Here is a 24,932-nt window from a genome sequence, read left to right as displayed (position 1 = left end):
TCATCACCAGCCTTTGTTATTTCTACTTCCCAGCTCTCATCCCATCCAAATTGACCACATGTGTTATGTCTGGAGCAGCTGAGAACCACAAGGAGCCCGAGACCAGGGACATTACACTAGGGCAAGTAGAGTGTCCTCAGATGTGAACAAAGAGAACAGGGAATGCTATCTGCTTAAAACCTACCACAAGGTTTATTCTTAGTGGGCTGTCAGAGTTATCTTTCATCGTATATTTTCTAACAGTAAGTAAATTTGTAGAATTATATGTTCTTCATGATTAAAATTCAGTACCAATAAAACTAGAAAACAAATACAATTAAAATTAGCAACAGTAACACAGTGTGGTAATGATATTATGTGTTCTAAAAAGTAAATACTTTCTTACAATATGAACATGGTTCTAGTGTCCAGAAGCTACAGTCTTTGGGGCTAGTAGTTCAACCCTCCTCTGTGCTCTGGAATGATTTAATTTTCTAACCACTTTTCTCTATTTCAACCACAGCAAAACTTCCTTCACACAGCCCACTTTGACTTTACTTTGGCCTATTCTTGGCAGGAATATATCATTTGCATATCAAGTCAACCTTTGTTTCTTTCTCATTAGCCCAAGAAAATTAAAGGAGTGTTCTTGGCACTCACAGGATCATAATCCTCAAGCAAACAAAGAGACTATAATTTTAAGGTTTTACATGATTATGTGGTAGTTATCCAAATAATTTAGAATTTACTTATATTATTTTTTCAGATTATCATCAAATTGAGTCATCTGCAACAAATCTACAAGATAACTTGCTGATGCCCGTTTGAAACACACTGCAAAAGAAGGCAAATATATTCTGATCTGTGGAAATTCACTTAAGTCTATTCTGCTATATTTTCTAAGTTTCAAATACATCAAACTAACACGTTTCTCTCTTATATATCCAAACTGTATTTCCACTATCTTAAAGTTTGATACCAAAGAAAATAATACAGACAAGAAGAAAAAGAGATAAAGAAGGAAAAACACACAACCAGAGTTCAAAGGATCATCGTGGAAGAAGGAGAATGGAACAGAAGAAAAAAATGGAACAAGGCAGTGAGCAGACAATGGGGTTTAGTACTACTACTCTGTGTGTTTCCTATAAAATGTAATATTGGTAACAAACAAATTAAAGTTTTTATGGATAGAAATTTCCTCTTGAAATAGATTACATGAGGAATGAATGCAGAGGAATCAGTAAAAAAAAAACGACATAAAAAGGGGAAAGAGTAACTTGGGTACTATACACCTCCAGTGATAGGGTAGGCCCAGTAAATATAAGGTCTTTGATCCAAAGTACCTACTGAAAGTTCATGAGAAGAAAAATATTTTGATTAATATGCTGTATATGCATCAGTCCCTGTATCTATACTGTGAATGAAGACGCCATTCAGAAATTAAGTATGATATATAATAAAGACTTTTAATAAGTAATTGATAATGATATCATGGCATCAATATGGGTGGCCTTTAGAAAACTGTTTAATTTTGTCCAAGTTATTTTTCTGGCAATAGGTGAACCAGATCGGATAAAACATGAAACTAAATATCCTACAAATTAAGAACTGAATGCTAACTTTTCCATTTTTATCTGGCACTGTTCTTAGGACTAAAATGTAGTGAAATATTGTCAGGGGAAAAAAAGCAAAAACACCTTTTACATCTGAATCAAATAAGTATTAGAAGGTAAAAGAATATTAATATCATAACTAGGTGTTTTCATATCAAATATTTAGAGCAAACAAGTCAAAAAATAAAATGGTGATTTGAATATTTTAAATACAGTGGTGGGGGATTTCTGGCATTCTCTCACTTTCTTTTTTGTATCATTTGTGAATTCTTTTTTTTCTTTTCTAGTCTTTTTTTCTAATCATAACTTAGTTCTGCCTACCACCTCACTTAGCTACTAGTTCTATTACTTTTGAAAAACTATCTTACTGCTAATATTTAGAGTTTAGAATGTTAATAGCTCATGAAAAATATACTACTGAGCTGTTAAATTCACTCAGAATCTATGAACTAGGATGCTTTTCCTCAAATACAAACATCAGAGTATTTTAAAATGTAATTTGCAATATAAATGGTGGCATTGCTTATTTAGGATGGTAACTTATACATGTCTACCTTCCAATGTGATTCAAGCACTGGAAGATTAGGAAAGAGAAACCTAGAAACCATTATAGACTTGTTCTAACCACATTTTGCTCAGTTAATAGGGCAAATAATGAACAAGCTGCTTCTGATGGGAATAATGAGTACCCAAGAAGAAATCTTCAAGGAATCCTGACTTTTCCCGCCTTGGTTAGTCAACTACAAAGTAAATGCAGACTCCAATGTATGACCTAAGAAAGATGGAAAGATGTAACCTGCCCCAAAGTAACTCCTCAAGGTTTAACCAAGATAGCTAAATTTCTCAACTTTAGTATTTTCTCTTAAAGATAAACTTGGGCTCTGTTGGGGTAATAGCATAATGCATTGAGAGAGATAACTCAATTATAAAAGGTTAGATTAGATGTGTAAATAGTCAAAAGAGTGTTAACTACCCCTTAGATAACATTCTGGCCTTGGAGACTGTAACTAAGAGCATATGATTCAAAATTTTGCATAAAAGGAAAGACATATTGTTGGTGGAAGGGAAGAACCAGACAAAACATTTTTTTGTATATCTAGATATATTGGTTGTCACTGTAGAAATGACCTTGGAGATAGCCATTAAGCTTCATTGCATTTCTTAATGTCCCTTTGGTTCAATCATAAATTGAGATCATGACATTAGGAGAGTATTTATAGAGTTAATATTTTCCAGCTCTCATCTGGGTCCATCTTTCTTTAGATTTCCTGCCCAGTATATAGAAAAGGCCCATTTGGAATTTGAGAAAACATCCAGAGACTTTTTGAAAAGCTATACTCCTCCTAAATTCATACATTTTTTTTTTATTAACAGATGTAAATTTGAAGGGGAAATGCCATATACTATAAGCCATTTGGGAATACTCTGTCTCGTAAAGATGACTTACACTTTTCATTTGCATGGCTTGGATGCTGAGAGCTTAAACTCAAAACTCATCCATATTCTTGCTTGGAATCATTCCTTCCATGAACTCCGCGTACATTTTTATGACAAACACACACATGCGTATAAAGTATGTGACCTCACTAGCAGTTATCTACAGTGTCAAGTACCATTGGCAGATAACCAAGAATTGATTGACACACATCTTATAGAACTGGAGTTAATTAATAGGTCTACCAGTTCCCAATTGTACCACAGAAAACAGAAAATGTGTTTAATATGGTAATCAATGACATACTGTGTGTGGTCAGAAGACATTCACTGTACGGAAAGAGTAGATTTCAGAATACAGTATTCAGGAGTGTAAATATTGCTATTAAAAATGCTAGGCGGCTAAATTAAGGTCTATTGCCATAACTGGAAGACTAAGCATGGGTTTCTCTTTTTAAAAAATTTTTTTAAATGTATTTGCAAACTATCATATTTAAAGAAATTGTTAATTTTCTCCTACAAGATCTGTGGCTATTGAATGATAAAGGGAGCCTTGATTTGCCTCAAAAATGATGTCTTTACTTCTGTGGCATTCAGTCATCTGAAATGATAAGTCCATAGTATCATTTTCTAAGAACGAGTTTCAACAATTTAGGGAACTCAACATAAGATAATGAGTTATTTTAAAGAAAGAACACTGTTGGGGTACCTGGGTGGCTCTGTGGGTTAAAGCCTCTGCTTTTTGGCTCAGGTCATGATCCCAGAGTCCTGGGATCAAGCCCCACATCAGGCTCTCTGCTCCACGGAAGCCGGCTTCCTACTCTCTTTCCCTGCCTGCCTCTCTTGCCTACTTATAATCTCTGTCTGTCAAATAAATAAATAAATAAAATCTTAAAAAGAAAGAAAGAAAGAAAGAAAGAAAGAAAGAAAGAAAGAAAGAAAGAACACTGCAAAGAGAAAACTGAATATTAAAATGTCGTCAAAGTAAAAAAAAAAAGTGAAAAGCAAATTGTCTTATTTGTGTGTGATAAAATTATTTGTAATATCTAAAGGCAGGGCAGAGGTTTAAAAAAGATACTATTTCATTATTTTATATAGTGTGAGGCAAGTATCTAGTGAGGCAGTGAATTATTTGTGCTACTTATAAACTAAAAAGATATGTCCAGGTTTTAAATGTAAAGACATCCTTGTAAGTAAGTAAAAGTTTCAAACTTCATAACACAAATCAGTCCTGTTCACCATGTTATATCCTCCTCTTCTAGTCTTTCCATTGCTGTCATTCTTTTCCTAAGGGCATGAAGCACACCTTGTCTCTTCTTCTCAACTTCACAAAGAGCGTAACTGTCTAAATCCAAGGACAGGATTTTAAATACCAGCACAGATCAACTTAAAACAGATTCTCTCTTAAGGTAACTTAAGCACTTGAAAATTAAATTTTATGTTGTCTAGACAAGCTATCTTGATAATATCTTTTCCAGAATTTCCTAGATTGACTGTCTAGACTATTCCAAATTCACCCAGATGACTGCATAATCATCTACCCTCTGACCTCTTAAAGAGTCTGGAACAGTATTACCCAATATATAGCTATCATGCAAATCAAGATCATTGAACTTCTGAAGGAGGACCTCTCTCAAAAGCTCTGAGTTTCAGAATCTCAGGAAAATATTTGCATCCCAATAATCCTACCTCAAAAATTAGAAGGGAAGCTTTCGTTCTTTCTTTCAGTGGAAGAGATGGCCTCCTCCATTTCCTGGATAAATGGCCTGGCTCCAAAACCTGCATCTCTCCTTTCCTCTGTCCACCCATAAGGGAGCAATGAATAGTTGATGAGTTATAAAGGAAATATGCTGTGAATTCTATGAAATAGCAATTTCAAAAAGATAAAGAAAATCAATATTGGGGGGAAATGATAAAAATATGAGAACAATATATGGGATTTTAATTTAAATGGCCATCAAGATCATCCAAGCTTCAAATTTTAAAATGAAGGGAATTAAGGTAATTGCAAGAATCAGCTGGTAAAAATAAGGGCCCAGTGCAGTAATTTATAAGATCTGATAAAGTGAGGTACAAGGTGACAATTACTATCATGAAAGACAGCAACAGTCTGAGATGTAGATTTATATTTTTTAAATGATAATTGACATTTTTTCAGTACCTGCTACCAATTAGACAATGTTAAACTCTCACAACAGCCATATATAAACAGAGACACAAAGAAAGTAAGTAGCTTGTTCTGGATCAAGCACCTAGTCCCAACTGAGGTCAGACAAAAGTCCTGCACTTTGGGGCAAAGAACACTGTTTAACAGTGATGGGATTAGAACTTCTTGAGATTCTCTAACAAAAAATGTCAGTGGGTCATGTTCTTACTAGGAGGGCTGAAAGGCAGTTGCAGTCAACCTCTCATTTACAATATATGGACACTAAAGATCAAATGGGGTTCTTTTCAGTTTGTTTTATATATTATGAGACAGCGTCTCAGAGAAGTTAAGGAAATTTTTCCAGTACTCCAAAGCTAGTTAGTTGTAGAACAAGTCAGAAGCCAGTTGTGACTCCACAGTGGGTATCTTTTCTATTAACCTGTGTTAGGAGCTCCGCTCTCCTGATTCCATTGCCCTATACAGCATAATCCCTGACAGACTGAAAAAAGTGCAATATGATGTGGAAGAAGTTGTCTAGAGCATCTCCTGAATACAGAATAATGGGGTAGTTACCCCAGGCCTAATTCTGAAGGTGCCTAACCATAGGAATAGCTGAGAAAGAAGCAAAGAGGGAGAGATTTATCCAGAAGGTGCTAAAAAGTTAAGCATACAAAGTCTTCTAGACCTTGTGCAGGATATTATTTCTAATTTCATCAGTATGAAACAAGTAATTTAAGTAGAACTGCCTTTTATTTCCTTAAGGTTCGTTTTTACTTAAAACTCTTGGGTACAGCCATATACATACTTGTATGGGAGAGGAAGAAGGAGGCACTGGGGGAACAGGCCAAAGAGGAACAACTGCTGGCACTGGTGTGACCTTGGGGAAGTATTTTAATATTTCCAGGATGATCAGTAAAGTAATAATAATTGTGTTTAGTCTAGAAACCACATGTCTCTAAGGTGTCTCCTTATACAAAGAAGTTAGAGCACAAACTGTTTTGATTTCTAAGCCTTTTGGCTCAAAGAACATTTTTGTATTACTTTGGGATACCTTGAGAAAATTTAGGGAGATAATCTATAAAGAAGTGGCTAACATATAAATTATATCTTATCTTTAGGATTTCAGAAATATTGGGGGGAACAAATCCTTTATTTGCTGAGTATTTCAGAGTTCCAATTTGAAAGAAAATTCTGTCACAAATGATTTTCTCACGTGAATGCTTTTGTTCTTCTTGGCATTTTGTGCCAAAAAATTTTAAAAGAGCTTGTAATTGAAGGCTACTGGTATGCCCAATTCATGGAACTGCTTTTAGTACTTGTAAGTTTTCCTTTAAATATTTCCCTAATATCTCCAGTTTTAGTTAAATTTACCTAACTTTAATTTCCTTGCTGAAACATCTTTTATGTACAACAAATTAAAGAAACATTTCTTTTTCTTTTCCATACTGCTAAAATTATAGCTCAGAATAGAGAAATAAAGCAAAAACACAAATGTGAATAATTTAGGTCAAACACGAGATCAGATCATCATGCAGATATATGGCATGCTTCTAATCCCTAGGCAGAAGAAAACAACTGGGGTGGCAGACACTTCTGGCTGAGGATGGAAGTGGAGGGGAAAGCTGGCAATATACAAATGAAGGAGAAAACAGTACACAATCAGCTTGCTGACATCTGCTGCACATGCAAAATGGATTGGACTCTGTAATCCCGGGCGAAAGCAAATGCTTTCTTCCTTCCTTCCTCCAGTTCAATAGTTATTGCTGAGTGATGGTCTCATTCTTTTCACATTCACAGATTAAAATTAATAACAGCATCTGAATTTGAAGTAGATCCCACTGAATAGCAAACCAGAAGCTAAATGAGCTGAAGAAATTAGTAATGAAGCATTTGAATAGGGAGAGGTCATGGACAAATACCATTTTTTTTTTTTAAACAGCTTTACCTCAGGATGATGTCCAATTTCAACGTAGGTGCAAATTGGATGAAAAGCCCCCGTTCCACAGGCGTACAAGTGAGTCTGATTATAAGCCTTAAGCACCTTGATGAAATTAGCACATTCTTTCTGTAAAACAAAAGGAAAACCAGTGAGTTCTAGCAGTCAGCATGACTGAAAGATCCTCAAGGGTGCTAGGCATGCTTGAACAGATTTCTTTTGTGTCCTTTTCACAACATTTTTAAAAAAGGCATATTTTTCTATTGTTTGTTTATATTATTATATTATATTATTATTAAATGAACTAAAATGCAGACATTATTGTTCTTTGGGGGGGCCAATAAAATATTCTCTTCCATAACTGTTCCTTAAAACTCTTTGCAATCTATTTATACCAAAGTGGAGTAAAGGTACAGATAATCAATAACTACATGGAAATTACATGGCTAATTAAAGATATTTAAAGAATACACTAGTGAAATTTCTTTGTAAAAATTAGCTGTAAGTTTAATTTTAGAAAAACAAAATAAAAATAAAAGATGAAACAACCTTCTATTAAACATGAACTTTGAACATCATTAATAACCAGTAGTGATGGGTAGATAACTTTGAACTTCAGTTCTGCTTGTTGGTAAGCTCTGTAGAGCTTTTCCTCTCGAAAATGTCGCTTCAGCCTCAAAGACAATGTGGATATATTTATATGAGATAGAGAAGATGTTACAGTATAAAATGTCTATAGATAGAAAGATCTTTTGTAGAGTGGGTATAATTAATGAATATTTTCAGGAGGTTTATGGACATCCTGAACCCATACGTGGATCAACTGCCCAATAGCCATGAATCCCCCAGGTAAAGAACAGTTAGTTATAAGAGGATATTCTAGTCCTATCTTATTATTATTTATAGACATTGAGACATCCCTGCCATTTTATTTTCTGAATAAAAGATCACTTAAAAATAAAATAGGTAGTTAACTAAGTAGAATTTAAATAAACATTTGGAAAGAAAAATAATAAAATGGACAGAGCTATTTATACTCTTTCTATTTATTCTGTATGTAGGTCCTGTTAAAGAAATTCTTTTGTGGGGGCACCTGGGTGGCTCAGTGAGTTAAGCCTCTGCCTTTGGCTGAGGATGTAGCCCCGCATCCCTTCTCTGCTCAGCGGGGAGCCTGCTTCCCCCTTTCTCTCTACCTGCCTCTCTGCCTACTTGTGATCTCTGCCAAATAAATAAAATAAAATAAAGAAATTGTTTTTGCGAACAGGAATTTTAGACTTTTGTTCCTATTGATAAAAGATCTGGGGGAAAATCAGCTAGTCAAAATATAAACTGATAATCGTATGGTCCAAAAAATCCAGAGCAGAGAAGACTCAATTTTTGAAAAATATTTTTAAACAGATGAATCTATACCAATATTATAAATAAAAAAAAAAGTAAAAGAAAAACCCAAACTGTCAAAATAACTTCAAATAAAATGTTACAGTCTCTTAACCATATAACAAATCTTAAGAATTGAATACATCTGAGTAGAAAGTATGAGTTCATCATGGAATACATAATATCCATTTTGAAAATAGTCAAATGTATATTCACAAGCTAAATAATAAAAACTTCTTAGAAAATTATATTGTTATTGATCATAGACTGTCCTCACTAATTTTAGGTATTTGACTATAAACATTTGGGAATAAGAACCAAATATGTAACTAGAAATGCAGATAAAGATGAAAAGCAGACTATATTGCAAGCAAGGCTGACAAACTAATAGAAGATTCAGTTCATCCCAGCAGCTCTAAGTGTATAACACACTTCCAAATTCCCTCTCTGTGACATGTGACTTTTCTAGTGAAAGCTCAGAATGCATTTGGGCTTTTCTCGTAGTCAGTAAGAGTTTATAACTGAGGTGTTACAATAACGTAAGTACATTTCCACATGACATTTATATTCTGGGCTTGCAGCTGATTATTTTGGTTTTATCTCTATGCCCTCATAAAATGAGGATACAAACGAAACTTGAGCAAAGTATTTGTTCTTTAAATTTAAATAGTTGCTTGGGGCACCTGGGTGGCTCAGTGGGTTAAACTTCTGCCTTCGGCTCAGGTCATGATCTCAGGGTCCTGGGATCGAGTCCCACATTGGGATCTCTGCTCAGCAGGGAGCCTGCCTCCCCCTCTCTCTCTGCCTGCCTCTCTGCCTACTTGCAATCCCTCTCTCTGTCAAATGAATTTTTTAAAAAAATTTTTAAATAGTTGCTTTCCATCATTCCTGATTTTTTCTGGGATGAAACCTATGGATGCCCATAAATACACTGTTCCAAAGGTGAAGTAGACCAATTTAAGGTAAATTCTGTAACTTCCTAGTTATGATCCTTATTACTTTAACACAGGCTGAGTAGTTTAGAAAGGTAACTAAAATAAACATCTAATTTCTACTACTGTTTTGCCACTTTGATCCTGAATCTTTTGTCTGGTAAAACAATTATAACATACACAATTAAGCTCTGAAATCAATTAATTTTGCAAGTTGTTATGAAGAAAAATTGCCTAACTTGAAGAGTATATAGATTTTACTCATATCTAAAGCTACATTTGAGACGAAACAGTTTAAAACCTAACTTCCAAGATTCTCAACAACAAACTCCCCATTCTCTAACAGTTTTTCTCCTCCCAAGAGGCAAGGGCATGAATGACTAGGCAAAGGAAAGAGGTTATGGACAGGGAAACATCTGATAAACTCATTTACAAATGAGGCATTCATTAGTCTTACCCAAAGGATTTATTTGTACTTTAAAGAATATTCAGTCATTTGCAAAGAAGTCATTTTCAGGAAAATGTTTTACGGCATTCCCTTTTTTGAAACATGTAGGTGGCCACATACTCTACTTTTACATAAAGACAGCCGTCCCTAATTGTGGACTCAATATTAAAGCAGTCATGATTATAAATAACCAGTTCTGGCACCATATGTTGAAACCAAGAAACTGGCTGCATATATACTGGTAAGCAAACAAATATTCTAATAAATAATAGTGGCAGAACCAGATGGATGTCTTGTTCATTTTAGAAAAGAACTGGGTTTCGGTTCGCCTGCCATGACTTTAAAGATATTCATGTAATTTTGAATACAAATCCAAATTCTCTAACCCCATTAGTAATACCTAAGAAAATCCTAGAAATCTGAGAATAGATCCTACTTTTCCACAAAAAGAGGAAATATTTTATGAGCACGATACTTGTGAACACAAATGAAGACTCATGTCATCTCTGCAAGGTGAATCCGAAGGTGATAGAATCTGTGAGTTCATATCTCTTACAGATTGGGCAACTGATTAGCAGTAATTAATAATTAAAAACTCAAGGTTCTTGAAAACTATGGAATTGAACTACACTGAATATCACAATTTTGTTTTCTATTAACTGTCAAAAAAGCATCACTATAGTATGACAGCCATCCCTCTACAGAGCTGCTGGAAAAAAAACAGGAGACATTGCTTCGAAACCTGGCGAAGGTTTTTATACTGAGAATACTGGTAACAGAGTATCCCTGCTACAAAGGGAGTAGACCCACCCTACTGGCCTGGAAAGATCCTGTTCATTTCCACAATGAACTCCCCTAGCTGGCGAGCAGATTGTATTGTTGCCATGCCCAGGGGCTAGCTCAATATTATTTTGAAGTGAGGGCTGATGCAAATAGAATGGGGAGAAATTTCCTGGGTTGTACAGTAGGTTAAGACATTTGAAATAAACAAAGAAACTGAATAAAATACTTTCAAAATTGGTTAAAAAACACCTGCAAAGGAATAGTGATTTAAAAGTATGGGACAGAGAAGAACCCAAAACTTGAAAGACGCATTGTTAATATGGACTGTTCTTTAAAACAGAAAATCTACATAAAAGACTATCAATTCTGTCATTCATTTGCCTTCATTCTCTAGCTTGTTGCTGCCAAGTGTTGTTTTTTCTTTTTTTTTTTTTTTTTTTTGTAATGTTCCAAAACAGGACATTCATTTTATTTGGAAGCAGCCTGGACATTCCTCTAAAAAAGAAGGAAGCGTGGCAGAAAAAGGAAACACACTTCACACATTTCTGTTCTACGGAGACAGAAGAGTGATTCTGACCTTTTCTTGAACCATGATGATTCTTAAAACTTAGAATGTAATGTACTTTTTGGCATTAAACTACTGCACTGCTTTGCTTAGCACCGGCGGATTTACAACGCAATAAAGAAAATGTAATCAGTTCAAAATGAATTCATTTTTCAAACCTTGATCCTTTTTGGAACTCAAGTTGATATACACAGACAAGTTTAGCAACAAGTTGGCTTCCCGAGAGTCAGGCAACCATACTGACCTCTTATTCTACTGAAATATATTCCAGGCCCAAAGCATTATAAATTGTTAACTTTGCCTAGAAGTAAAAGCAAAGGCAGTAATAAACCAGTAAACCCCAAGGCCACACCTGAGGAACAATGATTCATCATCCCTAGTGACAAACCATTCGCCCTTACATTTTAAAGGTTTCTAGTGCTTTCAGATCAAATTGATAGAGGAATTACACGAAAGAGATATCAACCTGGAAAAATAAATTAGAAAGAAAATGTCTACCCCCAGAAAAATGATACAGGAGCCAAACGCACTGTGATTCAAAAACAAACATTACAAATATGTAGCACTGATTAGACTATGTTACACAGACTTTTCCCGGACGGTTACAAAAATAAAGTCCATCCATCTGTCAAAACAACTGCTCCATGCATGAAAATTAAAACAGAACTGAGGTGTTTTTAACTAACTTCCGATAATTATACTTTCTACAAAAGAATATAATTTACCTCCAATTCCAATTACCTCCTTGCATGTTCTTAAATTATGGATGGAGTAGTGAAATGTTACTCTAAATAAGAGAAAAGAGGAGAGAAGGCTGTGAAGATGAACAATTTCTATTCAAATATATTCAGTTCATGATTAAATCAAACAACTTGTTCTGGTTCAAATAAAAATCCACCCCAAATGAATGGGTATAGTATAGCATTGCCTCAGGTCAGCGAACATTCATTTAAAAGAAAAAAGTCTCTATCCCCTCAGTAGTTTATGTAGAAATATTTTAATGTATAATTTACCATCTGGGAAAGCAAAGGAATCCTTTTCCTATCATGATGGGTGGACACATTTCTGCATGAAAATCCATTAATAAGCTTAATTCCTGAAGTTAATCTGTTGACTTTCTTTTTCTCTGGTCAATTTATTTGGCAAACTGGCTGAATACTAGACTCTTCGTGCCAAAGCAGTAATCCATGAGATTGTTCCTGTCACTCACTTCATCCCTCTCTCTATTTAAGCTCTTCCATACTTATTTTGCCATAATGTTTTGTCTTTTTTTCTTGTAACACTGTGCTATTACAGCTGTGACCAGATCATCCATAATCATGTCTTCCTAATACCTCAGTATTCATTAAAGGATGTTAGATATCTCTTCTTCAAAGAGGCATATGTAATAAAAACTAAGATTTAACTGTGTTCTAATTATAATCTTAGTCATCTAACGTTGAATTTGTGACCTGGAATTTCATCCACCTTATAGTATAGTGAGTAGGCTGTTCTGCCACCTTGGGACACATTTTCACATTCACAATTTTTTTTTTTTTAAGATTTGTTTTATTTATTTGAGAGAGAGAGAGAGACCGTGCACATGCAAGTGGGGGGAGGGACAGGAGATCAAGTAGAGTCTGTGCTGAGCTCCAGCAGGACTTGGGGCCCAATCTCACAATCCTGAAACCATGACCCAATCTGAAATCAAGAGTCTGATGCCCAACCGACTAAGTCACCCATGCACCTTTGTTTTCACCTTCACTATTAAGAATGATAGAAAAATAAAACCAACTGACCTTCCTAATTTAATGCTTTGTTTCATTCTGATTTCAGGGAAGTTTTTTCTGTTTTTGTTTTTGTTTTTTCTTTTTTCTTTTTTGTTTTTAAAGAGAGAAAATGTGTGTGCGAGCAGGGGTGGGAGGTGCAGGGGGTGAGAGAGAATCTTAAGCACGATCCATACTCAGCACAGAGCCTGTCACAGGGCTCCATCTCGTGACCATGACCTGAGCCGAAATCAAAAATCCGAAGCATAAGTGACTAAGTCACCCGGGCACTTCCAGAGAATTTTAAATAATGATCCAACTAGGACAACAAAATTGGCGTTATTTGACTGCTATTTAAGTTTGTCAGGTTATTCATATTAATCAAGCTATAACATCTTTAAAACTTATGGTAAGTGACAGGGTGCCTGGGTGCCTCAGTGGATTAAAGCCTCTGCCTTGGGCTCAGGTCATGATCCCAGGGTCCTGGGATTGAGCCCCACATCGGGTTCTCTGCTTGGCAGGGTACCTGCTTTCCCCCCTCTCTCTCTCTGCCTCTCTGCCTACTTGTGATCTCTGTCAAATAAATAAATAAATAAATAAATCTTAAAAACAAAATAAAAAAATAAAACTTATGGTAAGTGAAAAATATATTTTAAAGTGGCTTGAATGATGTGATAGACTAAATGAAGACTCCTACCTAGGGCTACCAAATCATTTTATTTCAATGCTCATTTCAATTAGATGCCCCATTTGACTGATTTTTTCACCTCAGGATTGACTATTTGTTTGAGGTTCTAGAAATCCTGATTAAGATTCTATAAACATTTGCCTTTCAAATTACTTGAAACCTCCAAACTCCATCAAAAAGACTAAACACAGGGTGCCTGGGTGGCTCAGTGGGTTAAGCCTCTGCCTTTGGCTCAAGTCATGATCTCAGGGTCCTGGGATCAAGTCCCTCATTGGGCTCTCTGCTCAGCGAGGAGCCTGTTTCCCCCTCTCTCTCTGCTTGCCTCTCTGCCTACTCGTGATCTCAATCTCTCTCTGTGAAATAAATAAATAAAATCTTAAAAAAAAAAAAAAAAGACTAAACACATTGGAACTATATATAGAACATACAGGTATTAGCAAAAGTTGTCCAGTACAATTTTCTCCCACTCTTAAAAGGAGTTTTAAGCAATTTCACTTTAAGATTCCATATGACCAGACCACATTTTAGCTTAAATTTTTTTATATTGTGCTATCAATGTAATTATCACATTTGCACCATTCATTGGAGTTATTTGGTTTTGAGTGGTCCACAATATGTACCAAGCATAACCTTTCTTCATCTTTATTCAAATGAATGCATACAACTGTGAAGTATTATGTGAAATCAACCTAAATATTTTCCTGACATGCCCGGAGAACTATTTAAGTGGTCAAAAAATCCCTATTCTCATTTCAATGACAGTATGTGGTTTCCAATTTTATGCAATGTGTTGAGTATTTAAAGCTTATGCCTTTAAGCAACTAAGTCCATGATTTACACGAAATAGGTAGAATTACAATCTAAAGAGATTTATTGTGGATAGAAGTAGTTGGCATATTTAATTCTAACATATATGCTTTATTATAATAGAATTTAATACTCGAGATGAACTTCATCTTTAATCACATGAGATACAACTGTGAGGAAGGAGGAAACAAAAATGAAATCCAGATTTTAGAGGAATACTTGATTTCATTCACATATACCTGTCTTCTACCCTCTGCCTTGTCTAATATGAAAAGTGAAAAATTTTTGGTTGTAATACTTAATGTCCAAAGTACTAAATGCTGTTATAATAGTTAATAATATAAAATGTTCTCTTAACATATCTTCTAATAAATGGAGACTTCTTGGTCATTTATAATAATTCACATATAATATATAATCTATATTATAATATATATACACACAAATAAATATATGTGTTCATAGGTATTACATCTATTAATTTTGTAAATAATTTCTGAATGCAATGAAAATTTGGAACTTTAAAATTTTAAAATGTTTACATTTATTAATATTTTATAAAAATGTTAGTTTTTCTAAAGATAAGTATTTATATTTGAAAAGATATTCTCAGAGAATTTAAGAAAAACATATATGGGCACCCAGTTGCCTCAGTCAGAAGAGTATACAAATTATTGATCTCAGGATCATGAGCTTGAGCCCCATGTTGGGTGTAGGCATCACTTAAATAAATAAATAAACTTAAAAAAAACATATAGAGCAAAAGTAATGAAATAATAATAACAAAATAAAAATAATATGGAGGTATTAATCTGATGCTTTAAAAGTTTAGTCAGACCTGGGTTAAAATTATTCAGGCAACATTTTTCATTTGCTGTGTGCCTATCAGAAAGTTATTTAGGGTCTATGAGTCTCAGTCTCCTCAACTAAACTGGGATTAATGATAGAGCATAATGCCTTACTACTTTTTAATCAATCATTAGCTATTATCTTATTCTTAAAATAAGAAATCATGTTTATTTGATTTGAATATTTCCACATCTCCTTAGCTCTCACATCATTCACTGTACTGTGGGATGACTTGGGTGAGAATTCTATATGAATTATTTCTTCCTTTTAAGGACAGATAACAGAGTTTAAGCCCATACTTGATATAAGGAGAGGTGGATTTAATAGAATTGGTACTGAATATTAATCTGTAGCCATTTTTGTTACAAAGGGAAATTCTATTTTGTTCATTAGAATTTTCATGAAATTCCAGTCTTCCAAGAGTAGAAGACTATAAATTATAGTTACTCTTTCATTATAGTGGTACATGGCATAAATCACTGTCAGTCAAAAGGCAAATACAGCAACTGTTTAATAGTTGTAACAGAACTGTACTGTGTCAACTTAGATAAGCTGGAACTACATTTCCTAGAATTCTCTTTCCCATAAACTAGTTAAGATTGACCATAAAAGAAATCTGCATGAGATATGGAAGGCAGTAGTTGAATTGCAACCATAAAATTCTCAAAGTTGTTCTGATCTGCTGGCCAACCACCTTGCTAGCATGGGGTAGCATCTAGGCCTGCAGCTCCTTAACCTTCTACCTGTCTTATTTGTTAGCTTCTGTAAGAGGGTGGTCCTAGAACTCGTGCAGCTCCATAGCAGAAAACACCAAATTCTTCTGTAGGTCAGCCAATTCAACAAAGCTGGAGGTAGTGAAAGAGACACTGATTCTAGTTTGTCCTTATGGATCCCAGTTTATTCTTATGGGGTTCAGTCTGTCCTTGCTCTTCCAACTTCACTGAAGCTTTTCTTCCCTAATGCCAGTCCTGGTGACTTACAACAGCTTCAGGACCATTACTTGATTCAGTGGCAATAGACTGCAGAAATCCATAAAATTCTCCACCATCTTCCACAACTGTATAAGGTCAAATCCCTGTAATAAAATCCTTTTTAACATCACTCATACAAGTTCTGGTCACTGATCAAACCCTAACTTAAAAAAGGAGATACCTTACTACCATAAAACAGCTCACTATGATATGTGATATAAAGGGAATATGGATTTGATCCATTTAAAAAGAAAACACAAGTTATTAGCTGATCATTGTATTTGTTTCTAAATGTGAATGGTTCCTCTCTTTTAAGGGCATATTAAGATCTAGAACCAATAAGTTATATTAATTTTGGTATCACTTCAAACACAAAACTAGTGCTCACTTCGGCAGCACATATACAAAACAAAACTAAAAAATATTTTGATTCACACACAGGCACACACACATATACACACACATCTATATAGCATACAGTATAGAGAATACAATATATTTAGAATGTGTAGCACTCAATTTGAATGTAATTATGACAGTCTCCAAGAATGTTCTACTCTGAATACATAAAAGCTAAAAAGAAAATTTAAGATTCTCAGTCTACTGAAATAGTGTCAGAATTCTAGTTATTATAATTTTGCATCCTGTTTTCCTTACCACTCTTAAAAATGTGGTAAAGAGAAATATATAAAAATTATATGATATAAATAGAACTTAAGGAAGTTTTACGATGGACTATAGACATAAAAGTGATTTTTATTGCTACATGACCAAATCAAAGAAAAACTATCAAATGTTGATCATAGCCTATTTGCCTTGAGACAGAGCATATCCAAGAAAAATATTCCCAGAATTAAATCTATGGGATGTTAAATCTATGATATGATGGTCAACATACATCAGAAATGAGTAGAAATCCATTCCTGAAGATGTTCAAGTGCATAAAGAAGCAGAATACCAATGAGGACTATTAGAAACTACATGTCAGGGGTGCCTGGATGGCTCAGGGGGTTGGGCCTCTGCCTTGGGCTCAGGTCATGAGGGTTTTAGGATTGAGCCCTATGTTGGGCTCTCTGCTCAGCAGGGAGCCTGCTTCCCCCTCTCTTCTCTGCCTGCCTCTCTGCCTACTTGTGATCTCTCTCTCTCTCTCTCTCTCTCTCTCTCTCTCTGTGTCAAATAAATAAATAAATAAAATTTTAGGGGGGGAAAAGGAAAGAAACTTCATGTCAGTTTGATCAGCAACACCTGCTAACTATGTAGTTAGAAGTCAATGGCCAAAATCCCAGAGGAACGATCCAAATCATTCTAATAAACCCTTCAAAGTATAAAATGCTAACTCTACTCTGAAAGTATGTACACTGATACCTGAGTGATATACAGTGTGTAATCGAATCTACATAACAGTTTGTCAACCAATGTCAAATATTTCAATTTCATTCTAACCAGTGAAGGATACAATTAAAATTTCCAGTTAACAACAACAACAACAACAACAACCTCAATCTAAAATCCCCAAACCTTCTGTGAATTTTTATATATTATCTCTATTTTAAGTGCTAGCCTTACTTTGCAAATGCATTTAAATTTTAATCCTGAATCTAAAAGATTTAAAAAAACCCCTAAATTTATGTATATGAGGCCTGGTCCATGGAAATTCAAGCATAATAATTACTATCTTATTTTGCCATATTAGAAAAATATTAATCGAAATGTGAATAAAATCTAGTTCCTAAAATAACTTTAATGACAAAGCTTCATTTTCCATATATCTTATGCCTAAAATACAAAACTGGTTCTTCAGTTACTTTGAAAGAAAATATGTACCTTATAAGCAAATACGAGTTACATAAATTAGTTAATAAAAATAATGCATTTAGAAAATACCTGGTATATAGAGTAAACTCCCACATACATTTATATATAAAATATACATATATATTTTAGTCTACTTACATGGAATTTTTCTTTTTTTATTAAAGTGTAGTTGACACACAATGCTACATTATTTTCAGTTGTATAACCTGATTAGACAACTCTATATGTTCTACTATTACTCTATATGTTCTACATTATTATTACTTCTGAATGCTGAATTTAAACTATAATCACTTCGCTCAGTTTACCTGATACTGATCCCCGAGCAGAAATAAACACACATATGTGCATGTGCATGAAAGTCTATGCTCATTCCTGTAGCTTTTATAAGATTTTTACTGGCTTTCATGAAAAATCAGTGATCTGTACACCTGAAGTGTCATCAGACTTCATCATGGGAACCATATTTAAAAATGAACACAGTGACCATAGTCTTTCACCATTTAAAATGCCCACAGAAATTATAACCAATATTGTCAAGAACTGTAAATGGTCTGTGATTTTGTCTAACTTACAAGTTACTAAAATAGTTTCATGGATGCTGGCAGAAGTTACACAGTTCCTGAATCAGAGTTAAAGGACATTGTTACTCACAAAAATAACAATAGTCTTAGAATCAGCATTTCTTATGCTAGTTCCCCAAGCTCCAATTCCCAGCGGGCAGAACGAAAAGGGCCAGGTGACAACCTACACAGGCAATGAAGTGCATTACAGTAGAGGAGCCCTGGGTTAAGGGAACCTGAATATTTTATACTAGTCAGAAGCATACTGGCCATTACATTTTGTGAGAGATGTTAGTTTATTGTATTGAGCAGTAAGCATACCTGCCCTTTGTACCAAGCGAGACTTTATTTCTTAAGGACTGCAAACCAGCCTTTTTTTTTTCCCCCCCCAAACCAGCCTTTTAAGAGAGAGATACTACCTTCCAAGTCTCTTCACTATATAAGTATATTTTAGGATTTTCTGCAAAATAGGCAGTCAGTGTCTCTATTCCATCAGATGTGCAGAACTGTGTGAAAGAACCATGAAAAATTATCTCCCAACAACTATACATTAAGGTTTTGAGGTATAATGAAGATCTAAGATGTTTGTAGAATTAAGAGGGAATTCAATTACCATTTAAAAAAATGATAATATGACTTGAAGTCCCTAAAACAAAATAAAAAATAAAAAAAGTTGATATCAACTTTGACCTTTGAAAAAGTAAATGAAGTTCAAGGGTTAATGTGCATTTTGGATTATAATGAAACTTAAGATGCCTGTGTGGCTTCAAATTCTCCACTGCATTCACTTGGCAAAAAACAGCCTTGCTAAGGCCCTGCAATTTGAGCCATGATAAATTTGATAGACATGTTATAATATACATCATAGCATTAAAAATGAATAACTAAAGGCAAAAATATAAAAATAAATCCTTCAAGAATTGGAAAAATGTCCCAAAATTCAGGTGCATGACAATACGCTTTGAAATGTATCCAACAATAGCAATGTTATGAGAATCTGCTTTTTTGTGTTCATCTCAGATGGTTGAAATTTTGATTTCCAATGATGTTCAAAATATTTCTAACAGTCATACGGTTGCCATTTGGTTTTATTGAAACTTAGTGCAAAGAGAGATGGTTTAGTAGGATAAACAAAGAAGATACAGAGAGCTATTGATTTGAAACAGATTCTTTTACCAGCTTAGCATGTATTCAGTTTTCATTTACAAAACAGGGTCAAGGAAGTTAATCCCTCAATAGAAATGTTATTATGAATAACAAAGTGGATTTTAAGGACCAGAAAAAAATCACAAATGAAAGTAAAGGTGAATAATAGCAGTCAGAATAGAGATATCTGGATTGCATTTATCTCCTTATTCAGGGACTCTGTCCAATAATATTACATATAATTTTTTTCAAATTACAACTCTCAAGTTACAACAATGGAAAAGTTCATGAGCATTTAACTCCCCTAATATAGAAATGCCACAACTATATAAAAGTGTAGAACCTATTACACCAAGAAAGCATATTAGTTTATATCTGGTATATTCACTTCCACAATGGGAAAAAATAAACACAGATTAATGATGTTGTCAGAAATGTCGTTATTAGCACTCTAAGATCCATTTATATTCTCTCTCTCCCTCCAACTACACATAGATGAAGAAAGAAAGGGAATATAAATGTCTCCCAGATTGCAGATTCCCTCTCTACCACAAAGTCCATCTTTGTGGAATAGTTACTTGAATTCCAGCTGCTGATTTAACATATGTATTTGATGCAAAACTGAGCCATAAGAAATGATGTTGTGTATCTTTCCAGCTGCCTGGGAAAATGGGAAGGGACTCAATGTTTTGTATGATGCTACATTCGGTAAACTGTGTAGGGTAAGGAACTATGGATGGACAGGAACTATGTAAGTTCAATCCAGTGGCATATCCTGACTTCCCAGGTGGCTGTGCCATCTTAACCATCTTAATCAGATTTAAGTCTGATCCACTTTCAATATATATAAAATCAGTCAGTGTCTTTGCCTCACTTTTCCTATTGTACTCCTGCATCTGAATCTAATTCCGAGAAGGCAGCACTTCCTCCAGGAAGGTTTGTTAAAAGGAGCTTTATTGGGGCACCTGGGTAGCTCAGTTGGTTAAGTCTCTGCCTTTAGCTCAGGTCATGATCCCAGGACCCTGGGATCGAGCCCTGTGTTGGGCATCCTGCTCAGAAGAGAGTTTGCTTCTCCCCCTCCCTCTGCTGCTCTCCCTGCTTAGGCTCTCTCACTCACTTGCTCTCTCTCTCTAATAAATGAATAAAATCTTTAAAAAGTATATATGAACTTTACTTCTAGAGGACTTCTTAAGAAAACACTAAAACCAGAGAGAACAGTAAACTCAGATTCTAGAAACCATGGAGTGCACTCAAGGAGTAACTAGTTTACTTTTCTCTAAATGTTCAGGTCAGTTCTTATTTTGGTTACAATTCCATCTTGCAGTCCAATGGCTGCAAAAACTACTCAAGCCTCATTCTTGTGGCTTTCAGCATTCACAGGGGCTCTTTGAAAGGAATTTCTGTCCACATGTCACAGCTGACTATTATTTACTCAAGATAGAGTGCAGAATTTCTATCAATCTATGTGTCACTTTAGAAATCAATCATATTGAATGAAAATTCTCAAAAACTCCTTATGCTTAGTCTTTATGTCTAAGTGGTTAAGAAATTACTGGTAAAAATATTAATGGTATCCTGGAAATCAACCAATTGTTATTTTCTAAAATCACATATTAAGAAAGACATGGAAAAAATGCATTTGTGTATTAAAGTCCAAAATAATGAATAAATGCCATGTATTTTATTTAAATAAAATAAATATATAAATTGAAGTACATAAATGAGGCTCCCTGAAAACAAATTTTAACAAAATGCATTTGGAGTACATAAAATATATTTTGAATTATAGGAAATATATATATATATAAATATATTTATTTATTTATTTATTTATTTATTTTAATAATTGAATATATTTTTTAGTGTTTGGTGTTTAGTATTTGGAGCTAGAGGAAAGATACATTTTTTGAACAAAAATATATGAAAACTATCATGTTTTTCTTTCATTAAGTAAGTGTGAACAAAGAGAAAACAAAATATATAGCAATTGAATTAATTTAATTCAAAAGAATGTAGAATAATAAGAACATTTTATCATATTACATTAATTAGTTCACTTTTGAAAAGATTAATAGGACTAATATTGCCATACCATTAAACCTTCATAAATTTACATCTCTCAATGCACACATAATTATCTGTCTCTATCATAAGGTATGTGACATGATTTGTAAGTTGTCAGCATGTTTATCACAACGCAGTATGAAATGGTCAGGTGCCATTAATACCTTGTATCAGATAGCAAACTCTTCATGTCTTAGTTCCTTTTAATTTAGTATTTTGAATCCCATAAGCATTTTCAATAAGCCTGGATAGTGAACTAAAGTTGCCCTTCTTAGGGAGGAAACCTCCCAGGTCACAGTTAGGGTTCCTCATAGGGCACTGCGCAGCACATCACTTGACTGCAGCTGCTGAACTCACTGCATCTGGGCTAACACCAGAATCCCTCTGTTTAGTACTGTTTAGTACTGACACCAGAATGGGAGGGCAGGGAAGGGAAGGAAAGAAGAGGAGAGGAGGGATAGGCAGAGGGGAGCCATAAAATATGAGGTAAATGCACTGAGGTGAATTTTGGAAACCACAAACACAAAAGATTATCGGCTATCTCAGCAAATGAATGAGCTGATTCACTCATTAAATCATATACTCTGTACTTGGCTATAGCGCTTATTATAAAATCCAGGTATTTTTGTCAGATCAGAATCAGATTATCTTTAATTTTCAAACTGAATTAAATTCAGAATAGTGTAACACCTCAGTGGTCATGATCTTTAAAGAGGACCAAATTAATTACATTAATGATGTTTTCATTAGAAATTGCCTAAGCAACTCTATTAAATATACCATAATACTAATAGCTAGTATTTGTATCATGCATTACAACCTATATAATAATTTCACTTGTGATTGTTTCAGTCTTACAGGAATGTTGTGAGGTGGTTGTCATGCCAAACACCCTTGATGAAATCAGAATAGGTATTAAGTAGAATCTTCACTGTTTAGTTTCTGTGTGTTAATAGGCAAGTTCAAATCCATATATGCCATATGACACCAAAAACTTCATCAGAGGCACAGAAATTCTGATCTCAACTTCTAGCCCGTACTCAAAATGTTCTAAAATTTTGAATGAGAAGATTTTAAATGAATATTCTGGATCATTCTATTTCCTGATCAAGAAAATAGGGGTAGTGATACCCATCTCATAAAGTTATTATTAAAATTACATTAACAAAATAGCATTTAAGTTATCATAGTACTCAACACAGGAAAGAGTCTCAATAATTATATGTTTCCATGTCTTCACTTGTTAAACTTTGATAGAAAGAGAAAGAGTCTGTTTTTTTGTTTGTTTGTTTGTTTGTTTGTTTTAATTTATTTATTAGACAGACAGAGATGACAGGTAGGCAGAGAGGAAGGCAGAGAGAGAGACGGAAGCAAGCTCCCTGCTAAGCAGAGAGCCCGACTTGGGGCTCAATCCAGGACCCTGGGATCATGGCCTTAGCCAAAGGCAGAGGCTTTAACCCACTGAGCCACCCAGGTGCCCTGAAAGAGTCTGTTTTTAAAAAGTCACACCAGTAAAATATCAATTTCTATCTGTCCTTAGTTATTACCACATTGAAATCTTTCAACATAATCTGTTAAAGGTAAACATGGCATTGTGACTTTAATAATTCTTTGTGTAATCAGTCATGTGTTTTGCCTTATACTTGTGAAGTATTTTCTTTTTTTAAATAATTTTCACAAAAACTATTAATCTTGTTTGTCACAATTGTAAAACATGTAATGTCACATGTAATGTCTCATGTAATGGGTAAAATAATAAAGCATTCCAAAACTTAAAGTACTTCATAAGTAGAATTAATGAGTCCTTGGGAGTATCAACATAAAATCCCTAACTTCTCTGGACTCCTTCTTCATTGTTCTATTTACCCCTTTCCAATAGTTCTAACATATGCATCAATTTGGGAAGGTTTAATATTTGATAAAACACACTTCTTCTGGGTCTACTTTCACATAATTAGAAAAATGTTTATTGTGCTATGAAGGTGTAATGTAACTTATCAATACTGTCTTTAAAATAAAATTTTCAAGGATGAAATTTCCCATGTTTTCTAATACATAGTTAATCAAGGATGGGGGTTATCTGTACTTTGTGCTCCTTTAACTACCTTCCTTTACCTATAGCAAACACTGCTACCAGATTGAGGCATTCTTTCCCCATGAACTCAGATTCCACCTCTAAATCATTCTAAACATATACAACATCTTGGGCAACTGCTATCAATCAATCAAGGTGTCCCTTGAAAATATCTACATACCTACATATATATACATTCAAGTTAATGTATGTTTTTAACCACCTAAGGTAAATTTCTTCTAAATACCAATATACAAACAAAACATTTAGATTTTTTCTTGTTTTAGAAATCCAAAAATATCTAAGACATAACATAACACAAATTATGTATGTTTTCAATCCTGTAATTCATTTTACTTTATTGATTTAAATGATTATAACTGCTTTTTATGATCTGTGCTATAGCTGGTTAATACTTGGCTATATTTCAAAACAGTGACCCACTTAATTTTACTGACGAAAGTTTACTTTAGGAAAAATGGCCTATATCTTTTTACAATGGTAAAACCACTGTAGAGCTGCTTACCATTCCTCTTTTTTTTTTTTCCATAGAACCCAGGACAATGCCTGTTATGTCATTACTCAATCTATATTTATTTAAGAAACCAGAATGTATGAAAGGAAGGAAGGAAGGAAGAAAGAAGAAAGGAAAGGAAAAGAAAGAAAAGAATAGAATGGAAAAAAAAAAAAAAGGAGTGGTAATTTAATCGTGACTCAGAAGTAAAAAAAAAATTCATATCATCCAAAAGGAATTCAAGAGGAATTAACATATGAAAACCAATTTGTACAAAGAAGGTGACTTACTGAATATGAGTACATATGCTGCAAAATTGCTTTTGTCAATTACCTTTTACATATATATAAATCCTCAAAGGGAACATATTTTTGCTTTATTTAGGCATGTTGTTACTTTTACCTACTTTCTTTAAATAAAATGTCAATATCTGAAATTAAATATTTTGTTTCTGAAGTGATTAAGTACACAGGTAAATTATGG

At 34.2% G+C, this 24,932-nt stretch overlaps 1 protein-coding gene and 1 long non-coding RNA gene across 4 annotated transcripts in view; one reads left to right on the top strand and one right to left on the bottom strand.

Moving 5' to 3' along the window:
• Window positions 1–24,932, bottom strand: part of SEMA3A (semaphorin 3A) — a 461,780-nt gene that overhangs the window by 121,724 nt on the left and 315,124 nt on the right. For both annotated transcript variants that reach the window (XM_032305095.1, XM_032305096.1), the window contains one exon: window positions 7,118–7,237. In XM_032305095.1, coding sequence (XP_032160986.1) covers window positions 7,118–7,237 — 120 coding nt within the window. The remainder of the gene's footprint in view (window positions 1–7,117; window positions 7,238–24,932) is intronic.
• Window positions 954–24,875, top strand: LOC116569093. Of its 2 annotated transcripts, none has more exons than XR_004276850.1 (5): window positions 954–1,078; window positions 4,361–4,435; window positions 7,112–7,186; window positions 22,714–22,773; window positions 24,488–24,875. It is a non-coding gene; the product is annotated as an uncharacterized LOC116569093 (long non-coding RNA). The 2 variants fall into 2 exon arrangements; XR_004276849.1 differs by having other exon boundaries at window positions 4,289–4,435.

Source organism: Mustela erminea, chromosome 11, assembly GCF_009829155.1.
Source record: "Mustela erminea isolate mMusErm1 chromosome 11, mMusErm1.Pri, whole genome shotgun sequence".
In the NCBI taxonomy this organism is placed as follows: domain Eukaryota; kingdom Metazoa; phylum Chordata; class Mammalia; order Carnivora; family Mustelidae; genus Mustela; species Mustela erminea.
Note: the sequence above shows the minus strand (reverse complement) of the source record. Positions and strands in the feature narration are given on the sequence as shown.